At 40.5% G+C, this 24935-nt stretch overlaps 2 protein-coding genes across 2 annotated transcripts; both read right to left on the reverse strand.

The window, feature by feature from the left end:
* Window positions 1–1543: 1543 nt before the first annotated feature.
* Window positions 1544–5657, reverse strand: LOC104436635 (zinc finger CCCH domain-containing protein 25). The gene is made up of 9 exons (XM_039310320.1): window positions 5423–5657; window positions 5090–5188; window positions 4558–4988; window positions 3897–3963; window positions 3764–3817; window positions 3455–3523; window positions 3246–3311; window positions 3093–3161; window positions 1544–1944 (listed from the first exon to the last, which is right to left on the reverse strand). The coding sequence occupies exons 1-9, from the start codon at window positions 5531–5533 to the stop codon at window positions 1858–1860; spliced, it is 1053 nt and encodes a 350-aa protein (XP_039166254.1). The 5' UTR covers window positions 5534–5657; the 3' UTR covers window positions 1544–1857.
* A 4372-nt stretch (window positions 5658–10029) lies between these two features.
* Window positions 10030–11574, reverse strand: LOC104436636. The gene has a single exon (XM_010049474.3). The coding sequence runs from the start codon at window positions 11534–11536 to the stop codon at window positions 10331–10333; it is 1206 nt and encodes a 401-aa protein (XP_010047776.3). The 5' UTR covers window positions 11537–11574; the 3' UTR covers window positions 10030–10330.
* Window positions 11575–24935: the final 13361 nt, after the last annotated feature.

Consider the following 24935-nt stretch of genomic DNA (forward strand, 5'->3'; position numbering starts at 1 on the left):
AATCACTGAGATCTGCTGGCAATTGAAGTTAGCTGTAAACTGACTCGGGAACACCTGAACTTTTCCAAGCCTCGTGGTAAAGATTGGATTTGGGGTACCAACAGGGAAGGCAGTCACGTATGTCAAGAAATCCATTTAGTTGGTTCATTTCGTTGCATGTCATTGTATGTCAAGAAATCTATTTAGTTGGTTCATTTCGTTGCATGTCATTGAATTGTAGGAGCCTCGTTGATTTGTTGCTCTGTGAAGACCAAGTCCATCTAAAATTGCATCATTTAAGTCAAAATTTGGAGAGTCTAGAAACCTGAAATGAGTGGAGTATTAGCAGTTGCCGCAATTTTACATCATCCTTTCCTCATGAATCTCTTATTTGGCTGATCGTGATTCGCGAAAACAACCTATGCGCATAGCTTGGATGCACCGCATGCATTTCTTCTTGTGCTTAACAGAGTAAAACAGGAAAATTTTCCCCATTTTAAGCCATGAAAACAAGGACCGCCTTAGATTAATAATTATGGACCAGAATAGACGGTTGTACAAAACACCAGGCAAGGTTCCACAGTGGTACCAGTAATAGGGAGAAGTACATACTCGTCACCATATTCAGAAGCAAGAAAGGTCACAGTGACGCCTAGTACTTTAGGGGATAAGTTATTTTATCAGTCATTATGCTAATGACCGTGGCATCGCAAAATTCATAAACTTAAGAATTAAATCTTTTATACTAAGGATGCATTTGGTATCATTTCTGCTATCGGGAATAATTTTTGTTCATAAATAGTTTTTTCATTTCTATTTCCTAGACGAGTTTTTGAGCATTCAAATGCATTTAGTAACCATACAAAATTTCAATTTTCGAGATAAAAAATTAACAGCTGCTTGGTACAACTTAATTTTTTTATGACGTAATTTTTTTTATATTTTGTTAATAATTTTCTCAAATTTTTTTTTTTTATTTTTTTTCCTCCCTTTTTCTTCTTCCTCTAGTCAATCGGTGGTCGACCTCCACGATAGTTGGCAACCTTGGGTGAGCCTCGCCATGGCTGGGCAAGGCCACCCTCACCATGGCCAAGCAAAGTTGACCTCGCGGTGGTTAAACAAGGTCAAGCCTCATTGGTGGCTAAGTGAGGTAGCTTTGTACAAATCTAGGGAGGTTGGGCCTCGCCTGGCCAACTTCGTTAGATTTGGGCTAGGCAAGGCTCGACCTCGCCAAGTCATGGCAAGGCTTCCCCAAGAAGAGGAGGAGAAAGAAGAAAAGGAAAAAAAAAATAAAAAAAAATGAAAATGAAAATGACCTAATTTAGAAATTGTTCCCTATAGCAAAGAAATAAATTTTTCAACTTTTCCATTTATATTCGAAACCCATTCCCTAACTATTTATCTATTCTGGAGAGTATAAAAATTAACTAATGTTATCAAATGGATTTCCGTTCTTTTTTTATTCCAAAGAACAAGAACAGAAAAATTGAGGATAGGCCCCGAGGAAAAGGTTATTTCAGAATGCTAGTACCATGGCCCCATCAAATGTATTGGGTCGATACCATTCATTTACAAAGCATAATGCTCCATTATTAATCTGCAAAGGTACTCTCTGCTCCCTGAAGCCTGAAGTAATGTTTTTTCTTTCCATAAGCTGTCATAAGAAGAATTTTTCCCTACAACCAGAACAAAGGTAAACCAAGAACTCATCTGGCAGTTGACATGGGACGAGATTCTAACATCCACCATCATACATCAAATATCTAAATCCCCATAAATTCAGCATCTCTATGCAGATTTACATCCATACCCGAAAACAAAACTCCACACTAATCCAATAATCCACCATGCTTCTCGATTCGACAGTTCAGTGACGTGTCACGCATTGCCATTAACCAGTACTCCACGCCTTAAGCTAGTATCGTTGCCAAAGTCACTTTCTGCCAATGCCGAATCAACAAGGGACTGCAAAGGGAAAAAGAATATTCATTTACAACACTACTCATCCACTCATCTTTTCTTGTTCCGTCTCTTACAGAAGATTCTAGAGTTCTAAAAAGTTTGTGAATTAACCTGATTTCCCAAATCCAGAAAAGCAATTCAGTCTCAACAAAGACAACATTCCATGAAATCAATATCTCAAGGGTACCTTAAACGAACTCAAGAAAAGCATACATTCGCATGCTAAAAGTTCTCTCTATGGAGTCTCATTTAGCAATCACTTGTAACTCAAGGAAAGGTATAAATGGAACCACGCAGCTAAGAAAAAAGTGAGGCATGCCCAGCCCCCCATTCTTCAGAGCACCAAAGTTTTCTCAAAAATGGAATGGGCAATAAATCACAGAAAACTGAAAACCAAAGCTAACAGGGAAAACTCAGGTCCAAATGCAGCCTTGACTAAACCAAATCAGAACAAGTAACTTGAAAGTCCAATTAAAATCCACTCAGCCATTAAACTCAGAGAACAAATTTCTTTGGTATTTAAATAGCTTTCAATACTGCAGTACACAATATTTATAAAAAAAAAAATATATTTACCTTGCTAATATGATGTATTGAATGTGGGCTAAAACAGAAATACAGAATTAAATCACTACATACACGCCCAAAAAGGTACTTTTCACGCCACTATATGCACTCTTTTTAAATATACTGAATACATGATGACTTCTTTGATCTAACAAAACAATAGCCAGCAAAAGTAAAACAGTTTCAATCAAGATAAATGCAATTTAGAAAAGTGATCGACAGCAGTGACTGTACTCTTTATCCAATGCTACATCCTTTTACAAAATTCAAGAAGCTTCGAGTTTCAAAACAAAAAAATGTAGATGTACTACAATAAATTTAACTAAATAAAAAAAATACAAAAGGAGTTCACCAATTTTCACCATTGGGTTTACCATCCTCTCCACATGCTAGAAATAAAAAGGAGCCTTAGGAACTAAATCAAAAGAAATTTCCTCGTAAATGTGGAAGGAAAATGGAGTTGGTAGCAATCCCTTCCTACTTTATCATTGCTTGAAACTTACAAAAGAACAACCGTAGTATGCAGGAGAAAGAACTCCCTCCAACTCTGCATCACCAAAATAACAAAGAAAGAAAAAGCTAACCTGCAGTTCCTGTTCACAGCTTTTAAGTTTGCTGCTGTAGTCTCTGATTTGAAGATAGCATTTGTGAAGCTACAAAAAAATATTCCCCGATTCAGGCATTTTCTTAAGCAGTAGCTGAAAATTAAAAAACCAACAGAATATTGGCCAAAATACCTTGGTCAACTGCATCTTGCGTCGAGAAGTTAGTTTTTTTGCAGAGGTCAAAGAATCCTCTAATTTCTGCAGTCAACATCAAATCCAACTAATTATATTGCAAGCTGGGTAAGCCACAACCGACATAACCGGAAAGAACTTAAAGGAGTGAAAAAAAAGCAACATCCTCAATTCAGCATTCCATTGTGTTGGGACACCTAAAAAGTTACCTTAGATTTCTTCTGCAGTTCTAAGATAAATTGTTGCTTTTCATCCAACGTCTCTTCCATATGAGAGATCTGCCCACAAGCAACTTCAGATAAGAACAGGATTAAGAAGAATTTGCCAAGACCAGGTTTTGAGGCAGCTTTTCCTGGTTCAGCTGTTTAAATTGAAACGAGACAATCTAGGTCCAATTACTCCTTATTAATTTTTCTCCTTGCCCATGTACATTCCTTTAGGAGCTAACAGATCTCTACAGAACTAAGGAACATTCTTTTCTTTCAAGCAAGAGATTAAATCATGTAGTGGAATACAACCTCATCTTTCAGTTCTTCATGCTTCTGAATTGAAATCTCCAGTTGCTCTTTAGTCTGTCAAATGGAAAGATGGTTCTTAATCCTTCAGCACAGAAGCTTAAAAATGAAATTTGAGACTCCAAAGCTTACATACCTGATCATAACTATCATAAAGCAAATCTGATGAAAGTTCCCTACTATGAAGGCTGTTAGGACTGGAACTGCAACCACAGAAGGACATAGAAGAAGCATGAAGATAGTTCAACTCAGTCAGGATTAACCTTAAGCTACTACTTGCACCCGAATTGTTTACACACAGCAGACATCCTCTGTTCAGAACAACAAAACATGGCAAGACAGTTAACTGGGCTTGTATGATTCAAATTAATAACTCGACAACCAAAGCAGATTGAAGGATCTTTCACCCAACAACTAACCAAATCCATGAACACATCATACAAATTGAATAACTCTTTACTTTGTAAAGAACTGTGATTTTATAGGACAGAAGTTTGACAGACACTGGAGGGTGGCCACCCTAGCATGCAGCAACTAAAATGAAAGATCTGTCCCCTTAGAGGAAAATTACATAAAAATTGTGAAACAATATCCTCTAGATTAAAAAGACAATGGCTTCCATTCTTGGGGAGAGATTTTTTATTATTTCAAATTCCATAATGTCCCAATTCCATAACTGTGTTACTGCCTGATTTGCTTTGCCCTTTTCCCAAAATCTGTTTAACTTATATGAAAAATTAGAAAGCGAACAATGCAAAAGTAAAACTAAGCTTGAACTTGACATAGAGTTTCTTTACCCTCTCCGCTTCCTTGAAAACTGATTTGCATCATTAAGGTCCCTTCTGTCAATCGGCATATCGCCATCTGTGTCCATGTCATGAATCCTTACGTGCTCCCTGCTGTGCTCTTGCTCATCGTCAACCACATCCCTGCCGGCGTCCTCATCTCTATCCACGAGATGATCCCTTTCATAATCATGACCGTGAGCATGCTCATACTCTCTCTCCCTGTCCAGGTCATGGTCTCGAGACCGACCTCGCTCTCTAGACCTGTCACTATACCGATCCAAATGCCTGTCCCTATCGTGATCATAGTCCCTTTCCCTATGTCTACCTCGTTCTCGATCCATGCCCCGCTCATTGCTCCGTGGCAAGCCCTCACGGCCGAAGCCCCATCTACCTCCTCTAGTCTTCACCCCATTAACTCTAACCACCCGTCCATTGATAGTCTAAAAAACACAAAACGCGACACAGTCAAAGATCCCATCGAAAAGCGAGGGAGCAAACGAAAGCAGCCGAATCGACTCCGGAAAGATTTTCTACCACATACCCTTCCGTCCATGTCATTGATGGCATCGATCGCCGACCTCGGGTTCGTGAACGTGACAAAGCCGTAGCATTTCCCCCTCGTGGAACGATCGTTAATAATCTGCAAAACCAAATTCGCACACCGCATTACATAAAACCCTAGAAAAGCCCCCAAAAAAAAAAAAAAAGAAAAAGAAAGAAAGAGGATCGCTCGCTTGCAATCCAAACTTTTGCTACTTCAATTCAAACAACCATCACTTAAAGCCCAGGCCAAGAGCTACTGACAACTCAGGAAAGCTATCGACAAGAAATGAGGCGAAAACCCTAATTGCGAAGCGAGGAGGGAACAACAGACCTTGACGGCGACGATGGAGCCGTAGATGGCGAAGAGGTCGCGGAGGGAGTCGTCGTTGACGTTGTACGGAAGGCCTCCGACGTACACCGAGCTCTCGTCGTCGATCGTCATCCTCCTCCCTCACTCTCTCTCTCTCTCTCTCTCTCTCTTCGTCGCCTCGCCGGAGATAGTCTCAGTTCTCTCAATCGCGTCTCGATCCTCAAGCGTTTCGGCTCGGTCTTAGGAACAGAACCGGTTTTTTTCCCTTGCTCTCGAGAACCGGTTCGAACAAAATAATTGATATCTATGGGAAAATGTCACAAATAGTCCCTATACTTTTACCCAATGTGCAATTTCGTCCCTGAACTTTCGATTGGCTCAATTTGATCCCTGAACTATTGATAAATGTCCAATTTAGTCCCTGAACTTTTGATCCAATTTTATTTGGTCTGAACTATTCATAAATGTCCGATTTAGTCCTTCGTTACTGTTTTTCATTTTTTAAAATTTTGTTAAATTTTTTAAAATTTTTTTAAAATTTTTAAAATTTTTAAATTTTTTTGCTTTTTCCCTTCCCTCCGCCGGTTCCGGCGGAGGGAAGCTGGCGTCCGGCGAGGGTCGCCCTCGCCGGCGTCGGGCGAGGGCCGTCCTCGCCGGATGCAGGCGAGGGCGACCCTCGCCCGACGCCGGGGTGCTCCCTCGCCGGCGTCGAGCGAGGGCTCCCTCGCCCGACGCCGGCGAGGGGCTCCCTCGCAGATCTGGCGAGGAGCTTCCCTCGCCGACGTCGGGCGAGGGCGGCCCTCGCCAGATCTAGCGAGGTGCTCCCTCGCCTGACGCCGGCGAGGGAGCCCCTTGCCAGATCTGCGAGGGGCTCCTCGCCAGATCTGCGAGGGAGCCCCTCGCCCGACGCTGGCGAGGGAGCCCTCGCTCGACGCCGGCGAGGGAGCACCCCGGCGTCGGGCGAGGGGCTCCTTGCCCGACAGCGGCGAGGGCCGCCCTCGCTTGCGTCCGGCGAGGACGGCCCTCGCCAGATCTGGCGAGGTGCTCCCTCGCCCGACGCCGGCGAGGGGAGCCCCTTGCCGGATCTGCGAGGGGAGCTCCCTCGCCAGATCTGCGAGGGAGCCCCTCGCCCGACAGCGGCGAGGGCCGCCCTCGCCTGCGTCCGGCGAGGACGGCCCTCGCCCGACGCCGGCGAGGGCTACCCTCGCCGGACGCCGGCTTCCCTCCGCCGGCTCCGGCGGAGGGAAGGGAGAAAAAGCAAAAAAAATTAAAAAAATTAAAAAATTTTAAAAAATTAAAAAAAAGGAAAAACAGTAACGAAGGACTAAATCGGACATTTATGAATAGTTTAAGGATCAAATTGAGCCGATCAAAAGTTCAGGGACTAAATCGGACATTTATCAATAATTCGAGGACCAAATGGCCGATCGAAAGTCGGGGACGAAATCGCGTGAACGAAAAGATAGGGGCCATTCATGACATTTTCCCGATATCTATCATTAATAGATAAGCCTCCATTCGTCTCACGCAAAATAACTTCCAAATAAATATTTTTGGATTTTCCGACGATACCATTTCACGGAAAATTAATTGGTTGGGAAACACATATTTCCATGAAGGGAAAAATGTTTTCCATCTCTAATAAAAAAGAAAATATATTTGCCATACATTTTTTCACCTCACTTTCCTTTATTAAATACTTAATCCTTTTCTTTTTTATTTAAAAAAATCAATTTTTTTTCTTTTTTTTCTTTTTTTTCTTCTTCATTGGTCGGTTACTGGCCATAGATGAGCTCAGGCCCCACCAAATCCAACCACCTAGGCCAAGCTTGAGCCTCGCCAAAGGTCGCCAAACGTTGGTAAGGCTCTAGCAACGTCCAACAAGGCTCAAACCTCACCTAGCTCAAAAGATCTAGCGAGGCCTGAGCTCGCCCAGCCAGTCTCGAGTGAGCTTGGGCCTCACTGGATCCGACCACCTAGACGGGCTCAAGCCTTGCCCAAGGTTGCTAGACATTGGCGAGGTTTTGTTGACTTCTAACAAAGGTTGAGTCTCGACCAATTGATCGGATCTAGCGGGGCTCGAGCTCGCAGCATTGAACGAGATTGGTCTCGCCACAAGCCGACAAGGCTCTAGCTCACCTATGGCCCATCATCAACCGTCGACCTGGCCAACCAATGAAGAAGAAAAAAAAAAAGAAAGAAAATGAACATATAGAAAGAAAATCATTTAAATTTTGATTTTTTAAAAGTACAATGGTAAAAAAAAAATTATTGAAAGAGGTGCACGGAGGAAAAGATTTTATTTACCGAATGGCAACAAATATTTTTTGTTTACCGAACAACAGAAATATAATTAGTTTTCTGAAAAATGACTTATTGGAAAATATTTTCCAGAAAAGTCATATATTCCGTGAAACAAACAAGACCTAAAATTCCTAAAATTTCATGCATTGCGGTACTAAATATGTGAGATTATGAGTTAATTATGGTCTGAGAGATTTGGTCATTCTAGAGATTGTAAGAGGACATGTGAGTTCTTTGAATTAGAAAGAAAAGGTTCTTTGGAATCGAGCTACAATTTAGGAGATTATTCGATTTGATTCGGTCGAAATGATATGAATCAATTTCCCTCTTCAGCTCATACAAATCAAAATGAAGAACTCAGCAATTGCATTTTGCGACGTCTCCCACATGGAAATAAGACCCTGGACGCTCAAAATGATGTCAGAGACGAACCGAACAAAGGGTTTCATTGGGTTATATGGCCAGGTCGATTTTAGATTGGGTTAACTTTGGGATACGGTAGTTGTTTGGGTTTGGGTAAAATCATCCTCGATTTTCCTTCATTTTGAATTATGGGCCGGATCGAGTAATGCTGGGGTTGCAAGTCTGGTCAAGTTTTGGATTATTTATGTCTGGGATTCCTCAAGACCAAAGTACTTTTGGTTCGGGCTGATTTCAAATGCAGTTCATTTCGGTTTTTTCTTTTTTTTCCTGGATAACAAACGAGCATATTCATTCACTAAGATAGAGTTTGTGAATACATTTCATAAGTTTCAAAACAAAGTAAATCCAAAAGCCCAGAATAGATAGAGGACCCAATTACTCAGGGTGCGAATGGTAACGTTTGTTTTTTTTTGTTCGGGAAACGAAACAAAAAAAAATGTTTCTATTCCTAACAATTTTGAACAAAAGAACGCGTTTTGTAACGTTTGTTCTAGGGAATAAAAAAGAATAGAAACACGTTTGGTAAATTTTATTCTTTTTGTTTCTTTTAATTTTTTAAACATTTTTATTTTATTTTTCATTTTTCCTTTCTTTTTATTTTTTCTTTTTTCGGCCGGTCACCGGCCTTCGGCGACCGAAGCCGGCGAGGCCGGCCCTCGCCCGGCCATGGCGAGGCTCGCCGCCCTCGGCCTCGCCTTGGCCGGGCGAGCTCGACCTCGCCGGATCTGGGGAGCTCGAGCTCGCCCGACCATGGCGAGGCTCGGCCTCGCCGGGGCCGGTGACGCTCCGGCGAGGTCGCCGACCCTCGACGGCGTCGCCGGCCTCGACGGGAAAAAAGAAGAAAAAAAGAAGAAGAAAAGAAGAAGAAAAGAGAAGAGAGAGAAAATGTGTTTCTTCAAAATTGTTTCGGAACAAGTAAACTTTTTGTGTTTCTTTTTTTTTCCAATTGTGTTCCTAACAAAAATAAAAAAAAACAAAACGCAACCAAACGCATTTACATTCTTTTTTGTTCCTAATAAAAAAGTACAAAACTGTTCCTAAACACTTTTTGGAGTGTTACCATGCGAGGCCCTCAATAAGCACTTTCTTCTTTGAACCTTAATAACCCAATCTGCCACCCCATTCGATTCCCTTTGATGATAACTACATTTCGCTCCCATGTGATCTGCACCATGTTGGAGAGTCCACTCATCAGATCAACATGATCTATTTTCACTTTTAACTTCCCCGAAAATTATGACTCGAAAAAATCTGGGGCTACGACCAAAGCTTTTGCCTTCGCCTGCCCCCATCAATGAAACCTTAATCGACCATGGATCCATCCACTAAGGCTACGTTTCAGAAAGGTCTTGGGAAGGGGCTTTGGACACCCAAAATCCCTTTGTCCAATATTTGAGTGTTTTAGGAAAAATTTTGCAAACCCCATTAAGAAATAGGCCATTTATGTCATTTCCCCATATTTTCATGAGCAGTTTTATACATGCAATTGATCATGAATTAATGAAAGAACAACATTGAACATCTTCACACAGCTTAGAGATTACATCGAATATGTATAACAAGTTTAGGGACCATATCAAATAAATTAAAAATTCAGGATTACATTGTACATTGGATCAAAATTTAAGGATCAGTTATGTCATTTCTTCGTATTTTTATGAGTGATTTGCTACATGCAACTCATCTTTTGTGTGATTAACTAGTAAGATTCCTAATTAACTGCTATTTCACATATCTTATGTGTTCCTAAAACTCAGAAGTTAATTGTCGTGTTCATGTTCATATGTTGTCATTTGTACATTAAATCTAATTCTGGTTGATCTGTAGTCTAAGATCGCATGTTCGCCCTCCCAATATTTCATCATGATCGGGTGTCCGGAAAATGAGGTACGGCGACAAATGTCACTTGGAATTGTTCTACAGGAAGATCATACTGATGGTTGATGTACATGCGGAGCACTATCCCCGTGCTAGGGACAAACTAAAAAGCCTTAAACATTCATAAATTTTCGTGTCAAGACGGAAAAATTCTATTCATACATCCGATTCTTATAGGTTCAATACACGTGAGTCGTCATATCATAGGTATCTTTCCGTGCATCCAATTAACCTGACGACTTGTGTAAATTGAAGGCATGCAGCTACGAGACTATTCAAACTGTACAGGTGTTTAAATTGATGTGCAACTATGCATTTCATTTTTTATAGATTTAGGCCCGTTGAAAAGGAAATTCCTGCCAAGTTCGAGCCCGTCATTTTGGAATCAGGAATTGGGACATAAGCCCAGTGACCCCTTGCTTTGTCATAAGATAGCCATATCATGTCCCACGCACCTTCCCAATTACTCACCAAGCATGCCCTAATGATCCCTCCTCTTTCTTCCAAACAGCCCATCAAAACCCCGTAGGGCTTCTCAATTTGTCCGACCAAATTTCTTGGGATTTCCGACACAAATTCCCAGTTTCTACCATCTTCGCTGGAGCCCCATATCTCAATTCTCTCCAAAAATCTCGTCCTTTTACGTGCGGCGCCGCCATCACTCGATTTCACTATCATCATGTGGCCATCGCCGTACACATGTATGAGATTGGCCGAGTAATCCCAACCAAGTCTACCGTTCGGCTCCCGCCCTTGATTGCCTCCCCCACTGAATCCGGGCCGCAGAACTAAAGGGCTTAGGCTTTCGGATCCACATGATATAATCACGTTCGACCCGGGTCCATTGACCAGATGAAGAAAGATGCGTCCGTCGAGTCCTTCGCCGCGACTTCGCGACCGGCCCTCGGTCTCTTCCGCTTCCATCCTCTTCCAATCGTCAGTCTCCGAGTCGTACACAAACAGAGTAGGCCGATCCTCCACCAGCTCTGCGAACAGGAAGCGGAAGCGACCCGACCCGGGAGGCCCGCCTGGAACCAGCTTCATCCCGGACCTCCTCCAGGAAGAAGTGCCCCGTGGACCCAACGGGCTTGGCGGGACTTTCTTGACCGTCTTGGCCATCAAATCGACCGCCATCACTTCCTTGTCTCTATTGCAGGCAAACAAGAAAATGTTCCCGGAAGCCGTCAAGAAATAAAAGACCTCACCCGGCGAAACCACGGGCTCCAAGATCTTGGCGATCGAAATCTTGAACCAGCGGTTCGACGCCGACCGGTCCGTGAAGCCCATGAGCATCGCATCCTTGGACCACCTCTTCTTGAAGACGAAGAGCCATGCAGCCGAGCTCGATCTCGTATTGCATTCGCGGACGAAAGTCTGGTCAGAGATTACGGTGGCGAGGGTCTTGTTCACCAGCTTCAGACCGACGATCTCTGGCAAAGCTAAGTTCAGGAGGATGCTTTGTATGAGCTCAGATGGGAGGAGGCAAAACCCTAATGGATTGGAGCTGTTATAACTCAGATGTTCTTCCATGGATTCGGCGAGGGAAAATTGTTCCCAATACACGAGCTCGCGAAGGATGGTTATATAGTGGAAGCCGGTCCAGATTTTGGGAACATATTTTATTAATTGGACAATGATAAAATTATTCTCTGAATTTTGACCCATGTATAATATGATCCGTAAACTTTTAATTTGTTGATAAATGCCCTAAAGTTTTAGTAAATATTTAAACTAGTCTCTAAACTATATGAAAAAAAAAAAACAACGTTATTCTTCTATTAATTTAAATTCAGGAACAACATTGAATATTTTCATATAATTCGGAAACTAATTCGGATATATATCAAACGTTCAAAAACTACATTATACATTGAGGTAAGGTTTAAGGACTATAGAATAAATTTAAAATTTAAATATCACATTACACATTTACGTCATAATTTAAAAATAATTTATTTCATTTTTTTCTTTAATAATCTTCGTTAGGTTAGCAAGGTCACTTTCACAAGTAAAGGACATGAAGAGGTTAAATTAAGCATATAAAAGTTTGTGGCCATGGGGACAAGACAAATGATCCAACGCAGCATTGCGCACATGGAGACTCACCTTGCGTGGATGAAAAGAGCTGGGCGGCTGATACAAACGTCCCCACGGCTTTTCCTTTACTTTAAAAAATTTCTTTTATGTATATAGATAGCATAAAGAACACTTGGATAATTATCGTTACATTAGCGACACGTACAACTGAAAACCCAGGTACACATCAAAATCTCACGATGTAACAAAACCTAACATTAACAACGATCGATTACTTCTTTAATCATCAATGTCTACCGAAAGAAAATTCTTATGTTCTTGCCAAATGGCATCTTAACTTTTGTGTGCGATCGGCACTGGTGCCTGTAATTTAGTGTCACCTAATGATGCAGTAAGCACATCGCACGCGAGCTCTACAGCACATTTCTTTTTGGGCATTCTAATCATAAATTAGATGGAACGATTGGTGGAGAGGAAAATGGTGACGCAATCCCACTTTTTGTATTGATATTTCGCGGCCAATCCAGAAGGGGCAGCACGTATTATGAAAATCCCACGCTCAGTCTTATCCACTGATGTCAAATGGGTCGGAAGCCCCAACGCTGATGGCCACAATTTTAAGGTTTAATTATTTTGCACAGGAGGGATGCGGACGAACTCGTCTGGCCCGTGATATAATTTTCTTTATGCAGATAATGTTGGGGCAAAAAGGGTGGATGAGAATGATTTCTGTCGTCTGACCTAGTTCCCTTAAAAAAAAGAAAAAAACTCGCAACTTTAGGTCAAATCCTAATTCTATCTCAAACTTTTGTTATGTCTACAAAAACCTCCTCAACTTTCACTGGTTTTTTCTAAATTATCCACTGTTTTTTTTTCTAAATTATCAATATCAAAGTCAGATGAAGGTCCATTGAAACCCGCTTTTTCATCAACACCCTACACCTTAATGTTGATAATCTTAAAAAAAAAAAAAAAAAAAAAAACGAATGATAATTTTTGAACATGTAAGCAGTTCTAGGACTGAAGTGAAAATTTGAGAATTTTTTTGTATAAAAGTTTTGGGCAAAATTGAAATTGGACTCAAAATTAAGGGTTCTTGAGAGAATTAGCCTTTTAAAAGGGTGAAGTATGACTCATCGAAGACGCATCAAGGTCCACACTCACGATGATTAAGATGCAAAATAGGATGTCAAAGTTTCAAATTTTCTTCTCCTGACAATTCACTTGATTGTTAAAATGGACACGCCATTTAATATAGCATAAGAACTAGAAGATCTTGCTTTTTATATTGGAGATGCTTCTTTAGTTTTATCACTGAGTTTCGACAATATTATTAAGCCCTCATGCGTAGCTCCAATTGAAGGTCACCAGTCCGATTCTTCAGTCTATTCTCAGTCTCAGAAATCTTGGGTAAATTGTGAAAAGGGAGGCTCAAGCTTAAGCGCATCACTAGTCATTCACTCGCATCATGGTGGACAAGAGTAACATGCTTGATCAGTAGGCAATGACGTGCTGACAAAATCGACAGTCTTAAACTAATTTTTTTCCTAAAAATGATCTACCCGATTTAATATTGCAATATCTTAATCTGTGATTTTGGTGTAGAACCGTTTGACATACGTATATCCTAGTGATTTGGAATATTTTATCACAAAAAAAAAAAAAAAACTAACATCTTCTAATTTCAAAATAAAAAAGAAATATCATTTTGAAGTCTTCTCGCACGTTAAATTGATTTTAATCCACAATGTAATTTTAAAGCCTAAATTCTCAAGCACTCTTTTGTTATTTAGAATATAAAATTTCATGAGTCTAAAGAAATATAATGGGATTTAATGACAGTAATTATATGAGGAAGATAATTTCTGTACTTTGTGGCTTAAGGGTAATCAGTTCCCAATCCGATCCGATCTCTATAGAGAATCGAACTAGGAGGACCGATTCCCGGTTTTTGGAGTCGGCAAGGGATCAGTCTGATCCAATCCTTGAGTGGTCCAATAGAACCTATGGATTCATATATCTTTGCTAAAAGTTTTGGATTAATTGAATTGACAATTCATATCACAATTCAAAACTGGCATTCTTCCAAGATTTGCAAAGAAGATTTAGAGATGAGGGGGCTGTGATTGTAGGGACACACTTGACAAAAAGAGGAGGATTGGGTGGATCCTTTTCTATAAATGACAGACTTGCATATTTAAGGAAGGTACAAGTAAGCGAGGAAGCAAAATCAGTGAATCTTTGTAGGAAAGGAAAGAAAGTAAATTAAAGAAAGAAGTAAGAGACAAAAGGAGAAAGTTGGATGAATGGGTGCAGCACTATGAAAGAAACAGAGATTCGCTTGATCATTTGGAATAAGAAAGGGGAAGTAAAGATTAGGGTTTAGGCTTACACTTTACTTCTTTAAAAAATAAAATATAACAAAAGTAAATATAAATCGGTCCGGTCTGGTTCCCATCTTGAAACTAGAAACATGATCGAAAATCACCGATTTCAATTTTATGAAAGCTAGAACTAGATTGGTGCCCCATAGAACTACCCAAAACCGTTCGATGTGATCCAATCTAGACGATTCTCCATTCGAGCGTTTCTATATACTTATCCTTACTGTGACTTCAATGAACTCACCAAAATTTCTGTCTCATCTCTCCACTTTTCACCTTCTTTCTTAAATTAAACAATCAATGATACTATGATTCTCTTTTTTAATTCCTTACTATTTTATCTTGTATTCCTCTTCCTTTTTCGTTCTTTTCCCTCGACAAAAGCTTCTCGCCATTTCCACTACAAAACAGAGGATAACGAAGGAACTCCTTATGAGAGTCCAACCTGGGTGGCAGAAAAATTCATCTTTCTTCCTTCATCCATTCGGACATATTCATGTTGCTTTGGCTCAACATGACAGAAAATCGAATCAAACTTCCACTGTTTCCATTCGGAAAAGGCGCTAGATTTAATGTATATTCGGAGATCCAAATGATTTTTTTGTATGAAATTTCAAAACAGTTTGATGGTCTGCCTTTTTTATTAAAATAATTAGTATTTTAAGGAAAATTTATATTAATGTGCTGTAGATAATTGTGATTAACAAAAAGAGATTAGAAAGTGTAATTAATTGAGTCCACTTGTTCCAATTGACCATCCTGCGAAGGAGATTGATAGAAACAAATGATTGTCTGAATGCCTGAAGGACTGTGTTGGGCCTAACTGGCAATCCGCCATGCACGAGGAAAGGCTTGGAGAATAGTCATCAAAGTTTGATGCCACATAGGCCAAGCCCATTCTCGGTTCCCTAAACCCATCCAATATTACTTTTCCATTACTTATCCCTTGTTTCTTTTTGTCCTTGATCGATAAGAAATAGTAGAGACGTCCAAAAAATCTCAAACCTATTGTACCATGACTTCAATCGTAAACTTTTTGATTTGTTCAATTCACTCATAACCTTCCAAGGATTCTCTAATGTAGTCCTTTTGGATAATTTTTGTTAGAAATTACTAACATAATTGTTTTGATGGGCTAGCCATGTATATGGCATGGTTGACATGGATATGGACAATTTTATAATTTTTTTTTTTAAATTATAAATTATTTTTTTTTTTTTTTTTTCATTTTTTTTCTCCTTTTTGCTTGTGGCCTGTTGCCACTTTCGCCTATGGCTAGTCTCAATGACAGCCAACAATTGGCCATAGCTTAGCACCGCCCTCACCTGGGCAATAGCATCACAAGACTTGTTGGCCAACCCTCGTGCAAATCTAGTTAGGGTGAGGGTTGCCCTTGCCTATGGTTGGCCAAGACCAACCACAAGCACAAAAATAAATGAATAAATAAATAAATAATATATTAAAAAATCAGATTTAAAAAAAAAATTGTAAAATCATTCAAGTTAACACCAAGCGTGCCATCTAAGATGATCAATGTCCACACCAGCAATATTTTACTATCTTCAAAAATTTTATAACCAAATTTATTAAATTGAAAAATTTAGGACTAAATTATCTGCAATACAATAGGTTTATGGCTTTTTTTGGATAATTTTCTGTGGAGAGGCCATTAAAGGAAAAAAAAAAAAGAAGAAGGAAAATTTCAGTTCTCCAAGGGGGAGGATTGAAGAAATTAAAACCTTCAACTTAAAAATTAACTATATAACCATTACTTATTAAGAAAAAAAAATGGTGGAGAGCTGATGAACTATATAACCCTTTACTTATAAAAAAAAAAAATCAAGAATTATTCTTTTTTGGAAATTTTGAAACAATAGTCTTTTAATAGTCGACAAACTAAAATTTCAATATCCCCCAAAAAAGGAGATTGACGATTCTATTGGAAATGCCATTCACCAAGGGAGAAAAGAAAGTAAAGTTTTTTTTTTGGCAACAAATGCTTGAAGAATTCAAAGACGACAATTATTTCCTTTATGTCTCATCAATCATTCTACATTTAATCTATGTCATTTCTAAGAAATCGAAACGCCAGTAACCATGCGATCCTATTGGTAAAATGATTGAAGGGTAGGATTCGAGAATATTAAGTTTCTCGTGAGTATCATACACACTTATAAATAAAAGAGATGAGTGAGACTAAAAACAAAAAAAAAAAAAAAAAAAAAAAAAACCTAATTTTTGTTGCTAGATATTAAGGGATGCGGATGAACTCGTAAGGCCCGTGATATAATTTTCTTTATGCAGATAATGTTGGGGCAAAAAGGGTGGGTGAGAATGAACATTTTCTATCGTCTGACCTAGTTCCCTTAAAAAGAAAACCTCGCAACTTTAGGTCAAATCTTAATTCCGTCTCAAACTTTTATTATGTCTACAAAATCCTCCCCAACTTTCATTTTGATCCCAAATCTGCCCACAGGTCCAAAAATCTCCACCAGTTTTTTCTAAATTATCAATATCAAAGTCGATGAAGGTCCATCGAAACCTGCATTTTCATCAACACCCTACACCTTAATGTTGATAATCTTTAAAAAACCAATGATAATTTATGAACATGTAAGCATTAGGGACAAAAGTGAAAATTTGAGAACTTTTTGTAGAAAAGTTTTGGGCAAAATTAAAATTGGACTCAAAGTTAAGGGTTCTTTAGAGAATTAGCATTTCAAAAGTGTGAAGTATGTGACTCATCAAAGAAGCATCAAGGTCCCACACTCACGATGATTAAGGGCATGCATGGTAACGTTTTCTATTTCTCATGATTTTTGTTCTTTTGTTTCCCAGAACAAAAAAAAAAAATAGAAATCCATTTGGTAATGCCAACTTATTTTTCTATTCCTCGGAATAGAAAAGTGACTAGGGAATAGATTTATAATAGAAATAAGAAACAAAAAAAAAAGTAGTTGATTGTTCTTGGGAACAATTTCTAAAAATAAGTTTTCTTTTCTTTTCTATTTTTCTTTTGTTCTTCTTCCTTGTTGTAGCCACCGCCGACCGCCCGCCAACCATCGGCCACCTCCTACCGCTCGCGGCCATCGTTGGCAGTCAATCGCAGGCAACAATTGCCGCCGCCCGTAGCCCACCGGCCGACAACCGCCACTGTCCACCGGAAGCCTGCTTTGTTGCCAATCGCCGCAAGACTACCGCATGTCGCCACAAGACTACCGCATGTCGCCACATGATCGCTGACATCGGTAAAATTTATAAATTTGTGTATTGATTTGTTTTCTCTTCTTACTCACGGACTGCCCGGTTTGCCGCCTTTGCCGCATGATGGACGCACGATCGCCACATGACCGTTGCACGACCGCTGCATGATCGACGCACAACTGCCGCATGATCACCGAACAACCGCTGAATGTCGTTGTCGATCGCCGCTGCAAGACCGCCGTCCACAGCTCACCGGCCATCGCCCCCTCTCACAGCCAGTGGACTGTGGCCGGCAATCTTGTTGCAGCAATTGGCGGCGACAATCGATGGTCGTGCAATAATCGTGTGTTGGTCGTGCGTCGATCATGCGACGGTCATGCGGCGATCGTCCGCCATCGTGCGATGGCAGGCGGCGATCGGTGGTCCATGAGTAAAAAAATAAAAACAAATTAATACAAAAATTTATAAATTTTTACCAAACGCATTTCTATTCTCCTTCTATTCCAAGAATATAAATTTTGTATAATTACCAAATATCTTATTTTACTTGGAAATTGTTCTCGGAGTAGAAATAGAAATAAAAAAACTCTTTCTAAAAAGAAATAGTTACTCAGAATCGAAATGTTGTCATGCGCACCCTAATTTTACTGGGTGATAATGGAAACAAGATTTGGTCAGTAAATATCGCCGGCAATTCAATTGTAAGCTTAAACCTGACTGAAGTTGGAAATCTCATGCTCTACGACGAAATGATGCCATCATTTGGCGTCTTTTGATCACCCCACAAACATAATTCTTCTTGGACAAGAGCTACGTCCCGGCATGACACTAACCACGCCAACATATTTTCCAAATGAGATGGTGCAGTTCTACACATTCGCCATTGATGATCACATAGGCTTTGTCGCATCTCTAGTGGGAGTCTCTTCTCCCTAAATTTACTACAAAACGAGCAATGTAAGCAAAATGAAGAGCGACAGTGGACCGTTGCAGCACCTTACAATAATGAAAGCTTCGGTGAGTTTCATTTCTCCCAACTTTATCGACTCAGTATATCTAGCTGGATTTTGATGGGCATCTAAAGCGTTATATTTATGATGCGTTCTCCAATCCCTAGAATGAGGACAATCTTCTTGAAATTGATGATTGCTATTATATACTGGCGTGTGGTAGTTATGGCATTTGCTCATTTCCCAGTCAGTGTCGGTGTCCAAAAGAGAACGCAAATTGCATAGACGTGTTCATCCTACAGTTGCAATCGCAGCTTACCTTTCTCATGTGATTCACACGATAACTCTTTCGTAGAAATTGCCAATGTCACCGTCTTTACTTTGTGGGACGACAATATTAGTGCTGACCCCTCAAACACAACTGTGGAGAGTTGCAAGGAACAGTGTATGAGGAAAGGGCGCTCATGCTTAATGGCACTATTTTGTAATCGAACCAATTTCTTTGGTGGAGACTGCTATTTATTATCATATTCATTTTCCCTCATAAACGACACGTACGGGCTGTATTCCATCTCGGCATTTATCAAAGTCAACCATAGTTCAATCACACTGATGCCATCATCAATCTTTCAAAGAAAGAATAGGGGATGAACGGTGTTAATCCTAAGGACTACTGTTGGAGCAATTTCGATGTTCTTAATAAGTATATTTGGGATTCATATTTCAGGTGAGGAGAGAAGAAATACTGTCGAGGATGATGATTCGGACTTACAAAGGCTTCAGATACCTAGATTCCCTTATGAGGACTTGAAGGCCGTGACAGGAGATTTCAACATCAAGCTCGGGGAAGGAGGATTTGGCTCGGTGTTTCTAGGAACTTTATGCAGCAGCATTAGGATTGTAGTCAAGTGTCTTGATGGTTTTGGTCAAATAAAGAAGTCATTCTTAGTTGAGGCCAGAACTTTGGGCACAATCCATCATGTGAATCTGGTAATTTTACTTGGATTTTGTGTAGATAAATCACATAGGCTTTTAGTCTATGAGTACATGTGCAATGGTTCTCTTGATAAGTGGATCTTCCAAAATGATCAAGAGTTTGAATTATGTTGGCAAGTGAGGAGAAAGATTATCCTCGACATTGCCAAAGGACTAGCCTATCTTCATGAGGAATGCCATCAAAAAAATAATCCACTTGGACATCAAGCGCCAAAATATACTTTTGGATGAACATTTTAATGCAAAGCGTCACGTCTTAAATCCCGGCATGCACACATCCCTCGATGGTCAACTGAAAATGTGACGTCCCAAGACAAATCACCGACCTTTTCTTTTGTTCTTCTTCCTTGTTGCGGCCACCGCCAGCTGCTTGCCAACCATCGACCACCTCCTACCGCTCGTGGCCACTTTATCGACAGCCGATCGCTAGTGACGGTTGCCGCCGCCCATAGCCCACCAGCCGACGACCACCATTGTCTACCGGTAGCCTGCCGTCGCCAATCGCCGTAGGACCGTCGCCTGCCGCCGCATGACCACCGACCGCTGGTAAAAATTTATAAATTTTTGTATTGATTTGTTTTTTTTCCTTACTCATGGACTGCTGGTCACCGCCCGCCGCTACACAACGGTCACACGATCGGCACACCACCATCGCACAATCCACGCACGACCGTCGCACGATCGGCGCACCACCGTCGCAGGATCGGCGCACGACCGTCGCACGATCGGCCGCACGATCGCCAACTATCGCCGTCGATCCCCACTGCAGGACCACCGCCTGGTGACCGGCCAGGCGATTGCCCCACTCACGACCAATGGGCTGTGGGCGGCAATCTGCGGCGGCAATTGGCGACAATGGTCGGGATTCGTGCGGTAATCGTGCACTAGTCGTGCGCCAATCGTGCGACGGTCATGCGGCCATCGTGTGGCAATCATGCGGCCATCATGCAGTGGTGAGTAGCGACTAGCGGTCCGTGAAGAAGAAGAAAAAATAAATCAATACAAAAATTTATAAATTTTTACCAATGCATTTCTATTTTTTTCTATTCCAAGAATAGAAATTTTGTATAATTACCGAACATCTTATTTTACTCAAAAATTGTTCCCGAAGTAGAAATAAAATAAAATAAAACTATTTCTGAAAAGAAATAGTTCATCATAATAGAAATGTTGTTATGTGCACCCTAATTTTACTAGGTGATAATGGAAACAAGATTTGGTCGGCAAATACCGCTGGCAATTCAATTGTAAGCTTAAACCTAACAAGTTGGAAATCTCATGCTTTATAACAGAAATGATTCCACCGTTTGGCAGTCTTTCAATCACTGTACAAACAAAATTCTTCTTGGACAGGAGCTACGTCTTGGCATGACACTAACCATGCCAACATATATGCCAAATGAGATGGCGCAGTTCTACACATTCGCCATTGATGATCACATAGGCTTTGTCGCATCTCTAGTGGGAGTCTCTTCTCCCTAAATTTACTACAGAACGAGCAATGTAAGCAAAATGAAGAGCGACAGTGGACTTTGCAGCACCTTACAAGAATGAAACTTCGGTGAGTTTCATTTCTCCCAACTTTATCAACTCAGTATATCTGGCTGGATTTTGATGGGCATCTAAAACGTTATATTTATGATGCGTTCTCCAATCCCTAGAATGAGGACAATCTTCTTGAAATTGATGATTGCTATTATCTATTGGCGTGTGGTAGTTATGGCATTTGCTCATTTCTCAGTCAGTGTCGGTGTCCAAAAGAGAACGTAAATTGCACAGACGTGTTCATCCTACAGTTGCAATCGCAGCTTACCTTTCTCATGTGATTCACACAATAACTCTTTCGTAGAAATTGTGAATGTCACCGTCTTTACTTTGTGGGACGACAATATTAGTGCTGACCTCTCGAACACAACTGTGGAGAGTTGTAAGGAAGAGTGTATGAGGAAAGGGTGCTCATGCTCAATGGCACTATTTCGTAATCGAACCAATTTCTTCGGTGGAGACTGCTATTTATTATCATATTCATTTTCCCTCATAGACGACACGTATAGGCTGTATTCCATCTCAGCATTTTTCAAAGTCAACCATAGTTCAAACACACCGATGCCATCATCAATCTTTCAAAGAAATAATAGGGACGAACGGTATTAATCCTAGGGACTACTGTTGGAGCAATTTCGATGTTCTTAATAAGTATATTTGGGATTCATATTTCAAGTAAGGAGAGAAGAAATACTATCGAGAATGATGATTCGGACTTACAAAGGCTTTAGATATCTAGATTCCCTTATAAGGACTTGAAAGCCATGACAGGAGATTTCAACATCAAGCTCGGGAAGGAGGATTTGGATTGGTGTTTCTAGGAACTTTATGCAACGACATTAGGATTGCGAGTCAAGCATCTTGATGGTTTGGTCAAATAAAGAAGTCATTCTTGGTTGAGGCCAAAACTTTGGGCACAATCCATCATGTGAATCTGGTAAGATTACTTGGATTTTGTGTAGATAAATCACATAGGCTTTTAGTCTATGAGTACATGTGCAATGGTTCTCTTGATAAGTGGATCTTCCAAAATGATCAAAAGTTTGAAGTCTGTTGGCAAGTGAGGAGAAAGATTATTCTCGACATTGCCAAATGACTAGCCTATCTCCATGAGGAATGCCATCAAAAAAATAATCCACTTGGACATCAAACGCCAAAATATACTTTTAGATGAACATTTTAATGCAAGCGTCACGTCCCAAATCCGGGCACGCGTACATCCCTTGATGGTCAACTGAAAATGTGACGTCCCAAAACAAATCACCGACATTTTTTTTTGTTCTTCTTTCTTGTTGCAGCCACTGTCGGCTACTTGCCAACCATCGACCACCTCTTGCCACTCGCGGCCACCATCGGTGGTCAATCGCCGGCGATGGTTACTACCGCCTATAACCCATCGGTCAACGGCCACACTTCCGCCGGCAACTTGCCGTCGCCAATCATCGCAGGACCGCCGCCTACCGCCACATGACCGCCAACCGCTGGTAAAAATTTATAAATTTTTGTATTGATTTGTTTTTTCTTCTTACTCATGGACCGTCGGTCGCCGCCTGCCACCGCATGATGGCCGCACCATCGCCGCACGACCGCCGCACGACCGCCGCACAATCGGCGCACGACCGCTGCACGGTTGCCGCACGACCGCTGCACGATTGCCGCACGATCGTCGACTGTCGCCACAGGACTGCCGCCCACAGCTCACCGGCCACCGCCCCCACTCACGGCCAGTGGGCTGTGGGTAGCAATCCTGTGGTGGCAGTTGGCGGGGACAGTTGGTGGTCGTGTGGCAATCGTGTGCTAGTCATGCGCCAATCGTGCGGCGGTCATGTAGCCGTCGTGCGGCGATCGTGCGGCCGTTGTGTGGTGGCAATCGGCGATCGGCGGTTCGTGAGTAAGAAGAAAAAACAAATCAATACAAAAATTTATAAATATTTACCGAATGCATTTCTATTCTTTTTCTATTCCTTGAATATAAATTTTGTATAATTACCAAACATTTTATTTTACTCAGAAATTGTTCCCGGAGTAGAAATAAAAAAATAAAAAACTCTTTCTAAAAGGAAATAGTTTTTCAGAATATAAACGTTGCCATGCGCACCCTAAAATGCAAAATAGGATGTCAAAGTTTCAAATTTTCTTCTCCTAACAGTTCACTTCATTGTTAAAATGGACACGCCATTTAATATAGCATCAAAACTAGAAGATCTTGCTTTTTATATTGGAGATGCTTCTTTAGTTTTATCACTGAGTTTCGACAATATTATTAAGCCCTCATGCGTAGCTCCAATTGAAGGTTACAAGTCCGATTCTTCAGTCTATTCTCAGTCTCAGAAATCTTGGGTAATTTGTGAAAAGGGAGGCTCAAGCTTAAGCGCATCATTGGTCATTCACTCGCATCATGGTGGGACAAGAGTAACGTGCTTTTAAACTAATTCTTTTTCCTAAAAATGATCTACCCGATTTAAGATTGCAATATCTTAATTTGTGATTTTGGTGTAGGACCGCTGGACATACGTATATCCTAGTGATTTGGAATATTTTATCACAAAAAAAAAAAATTAACATCTTCCAATTTCAAAATAGAAAAAGAAATATCATTTTGAAGTCTTCTCGCACGTCAAATTGATTTTAACCCACAATGTAATTTTGAAGCCTAAATTCTCAAGCACTCTTTTGTTATTTAGAATATAAAATTTCATGAGTCTAAAAAGAAATATAATGGGATTTAATGATAGTAATTATATGAGGAAGATAATTTCTGCACTTTGTGGCTTAAGGGTGATCAGTTCCCAATCCGATCCGATCTCTATAGAGAATCGGACTAGGAGAACCAATTCCCAGTTTTTGGAGTCGGCAACTAGACCACCTGGTCCTGGGATTGGTATGATCCGATACTTGAGTGGTCCAATAGAACCTATGGATTCACATATTTTTGCTAAAAGTTTTGGATTAATTAATTGACGATTCATATCGCAATTCAAAACAAGCATTCATCCAAGATTTGCAAAGAAGATTTAGAGATGAGGGGACCATGATTGTAGGGACACACTTGACAAAAAGAGGAGGATTGGGTGGATTCTTTTCTATAAATGACGGACTCGCATATTTAATGAAGGCGCAAGTAAGAAAGGGAAGCATAAGCAGTGAATCTTTGTAGGAAAGGAAAGAAAGTAAATTAAAGAAAGAAGTAAGAGACAAAAGGAGAAAGTTGGATGAATGGGTGCAGCACTATGAAAGAAACACAGATTCGCTTGATCATTTGGAATAAGAAAGGGGAAGTAGAGATTAGGGTTTAGGCTTACACTTTACTTCTTTAAAAAATAAAAAATAACAAAAATAAATACAAATCGGTCTGGTCTGGTTCCCATCTTGGAACTAGAAACATGATCGAAAATCACCGATTTCAATTTTATGGAAGCCAAAACTAGATTGGTACCTCATAGAACTATCCAAAACCGTTCGATTTGATCCGGTCTAGACGATTCTCCATTCGAACGTTTCTATATACTTATCCCTACGTGACTTCATACGCGTCCTATTTAATGAACTCTTTGTCTCATCTCTCCACTTTTCACCTTCTTTCTTAAATTAAACAATCAATGATCCTATAATTCTCTTTTTTAATTCCTTACTATTTTATCTTGTATTCATCTTCCTTTTTTTTCATTCTTTTCCCACGACAAAAGCTTCTCGCCATTTCCACTACAAACGGAGGATAGCGAAGGAACTCCTTATGAGAGTCCAACCTGGGTGGCAGAAAAATTCATATTCCTTCCCTTCATCCATTCGGACATATTCATGTTGCTTTGGCTC

This window comes from Eucalyptus grandis, chromosome 3 (genome assembly GCF_016545825.1).
Source record: "Eucalyptus grandis isolate ANBG69807.140 chromosome 3, ASM1654582v1, whole genome shotgun sequence".
NCBI classification, from domain to species: Eukaryota; Viridiplantae; Streptophyta; class Magnoliopsida; order Myrtales; family Myrtaceae; genus Eucalyptus; species Eucalyptus grandis.

What these genes read in the sequence shown, in the direction of transcription:
- LOC104436635 (XM_039310320.1), bottom strand. Translation starts at nt 5,533, where the DNA reads ATGACGATCGACGACGAGAGCTCGGTGTACGTCGGAGGCCTTCCGTAC. An exon ending in TCAATGACATGGACGGAAGG is followed by an intron (nt 4,989 to 5,089) that starts GTATGTGGTAGA and finishes TGTGTTTTTTAG; the next exon opens with ACTATCAATGGACGGGTGGT. An exon ending in TTTATGATAGTTATGATCAG is followed by an intron (nt 3,818 to 3,896) that starts GTATGTAAGCTT and finishes TCCATTTGACAG; the next exon opens with ACTAAAGAGCAACTGGAGAT.
- LOC104436636 (XM_010049474.3), bottom strand. Translation starts at nt 11,536, where the DNA reads ATGGAAGAACATCTGAGTTATAACAGCTCCAATCCATTAGGGTTTTGC.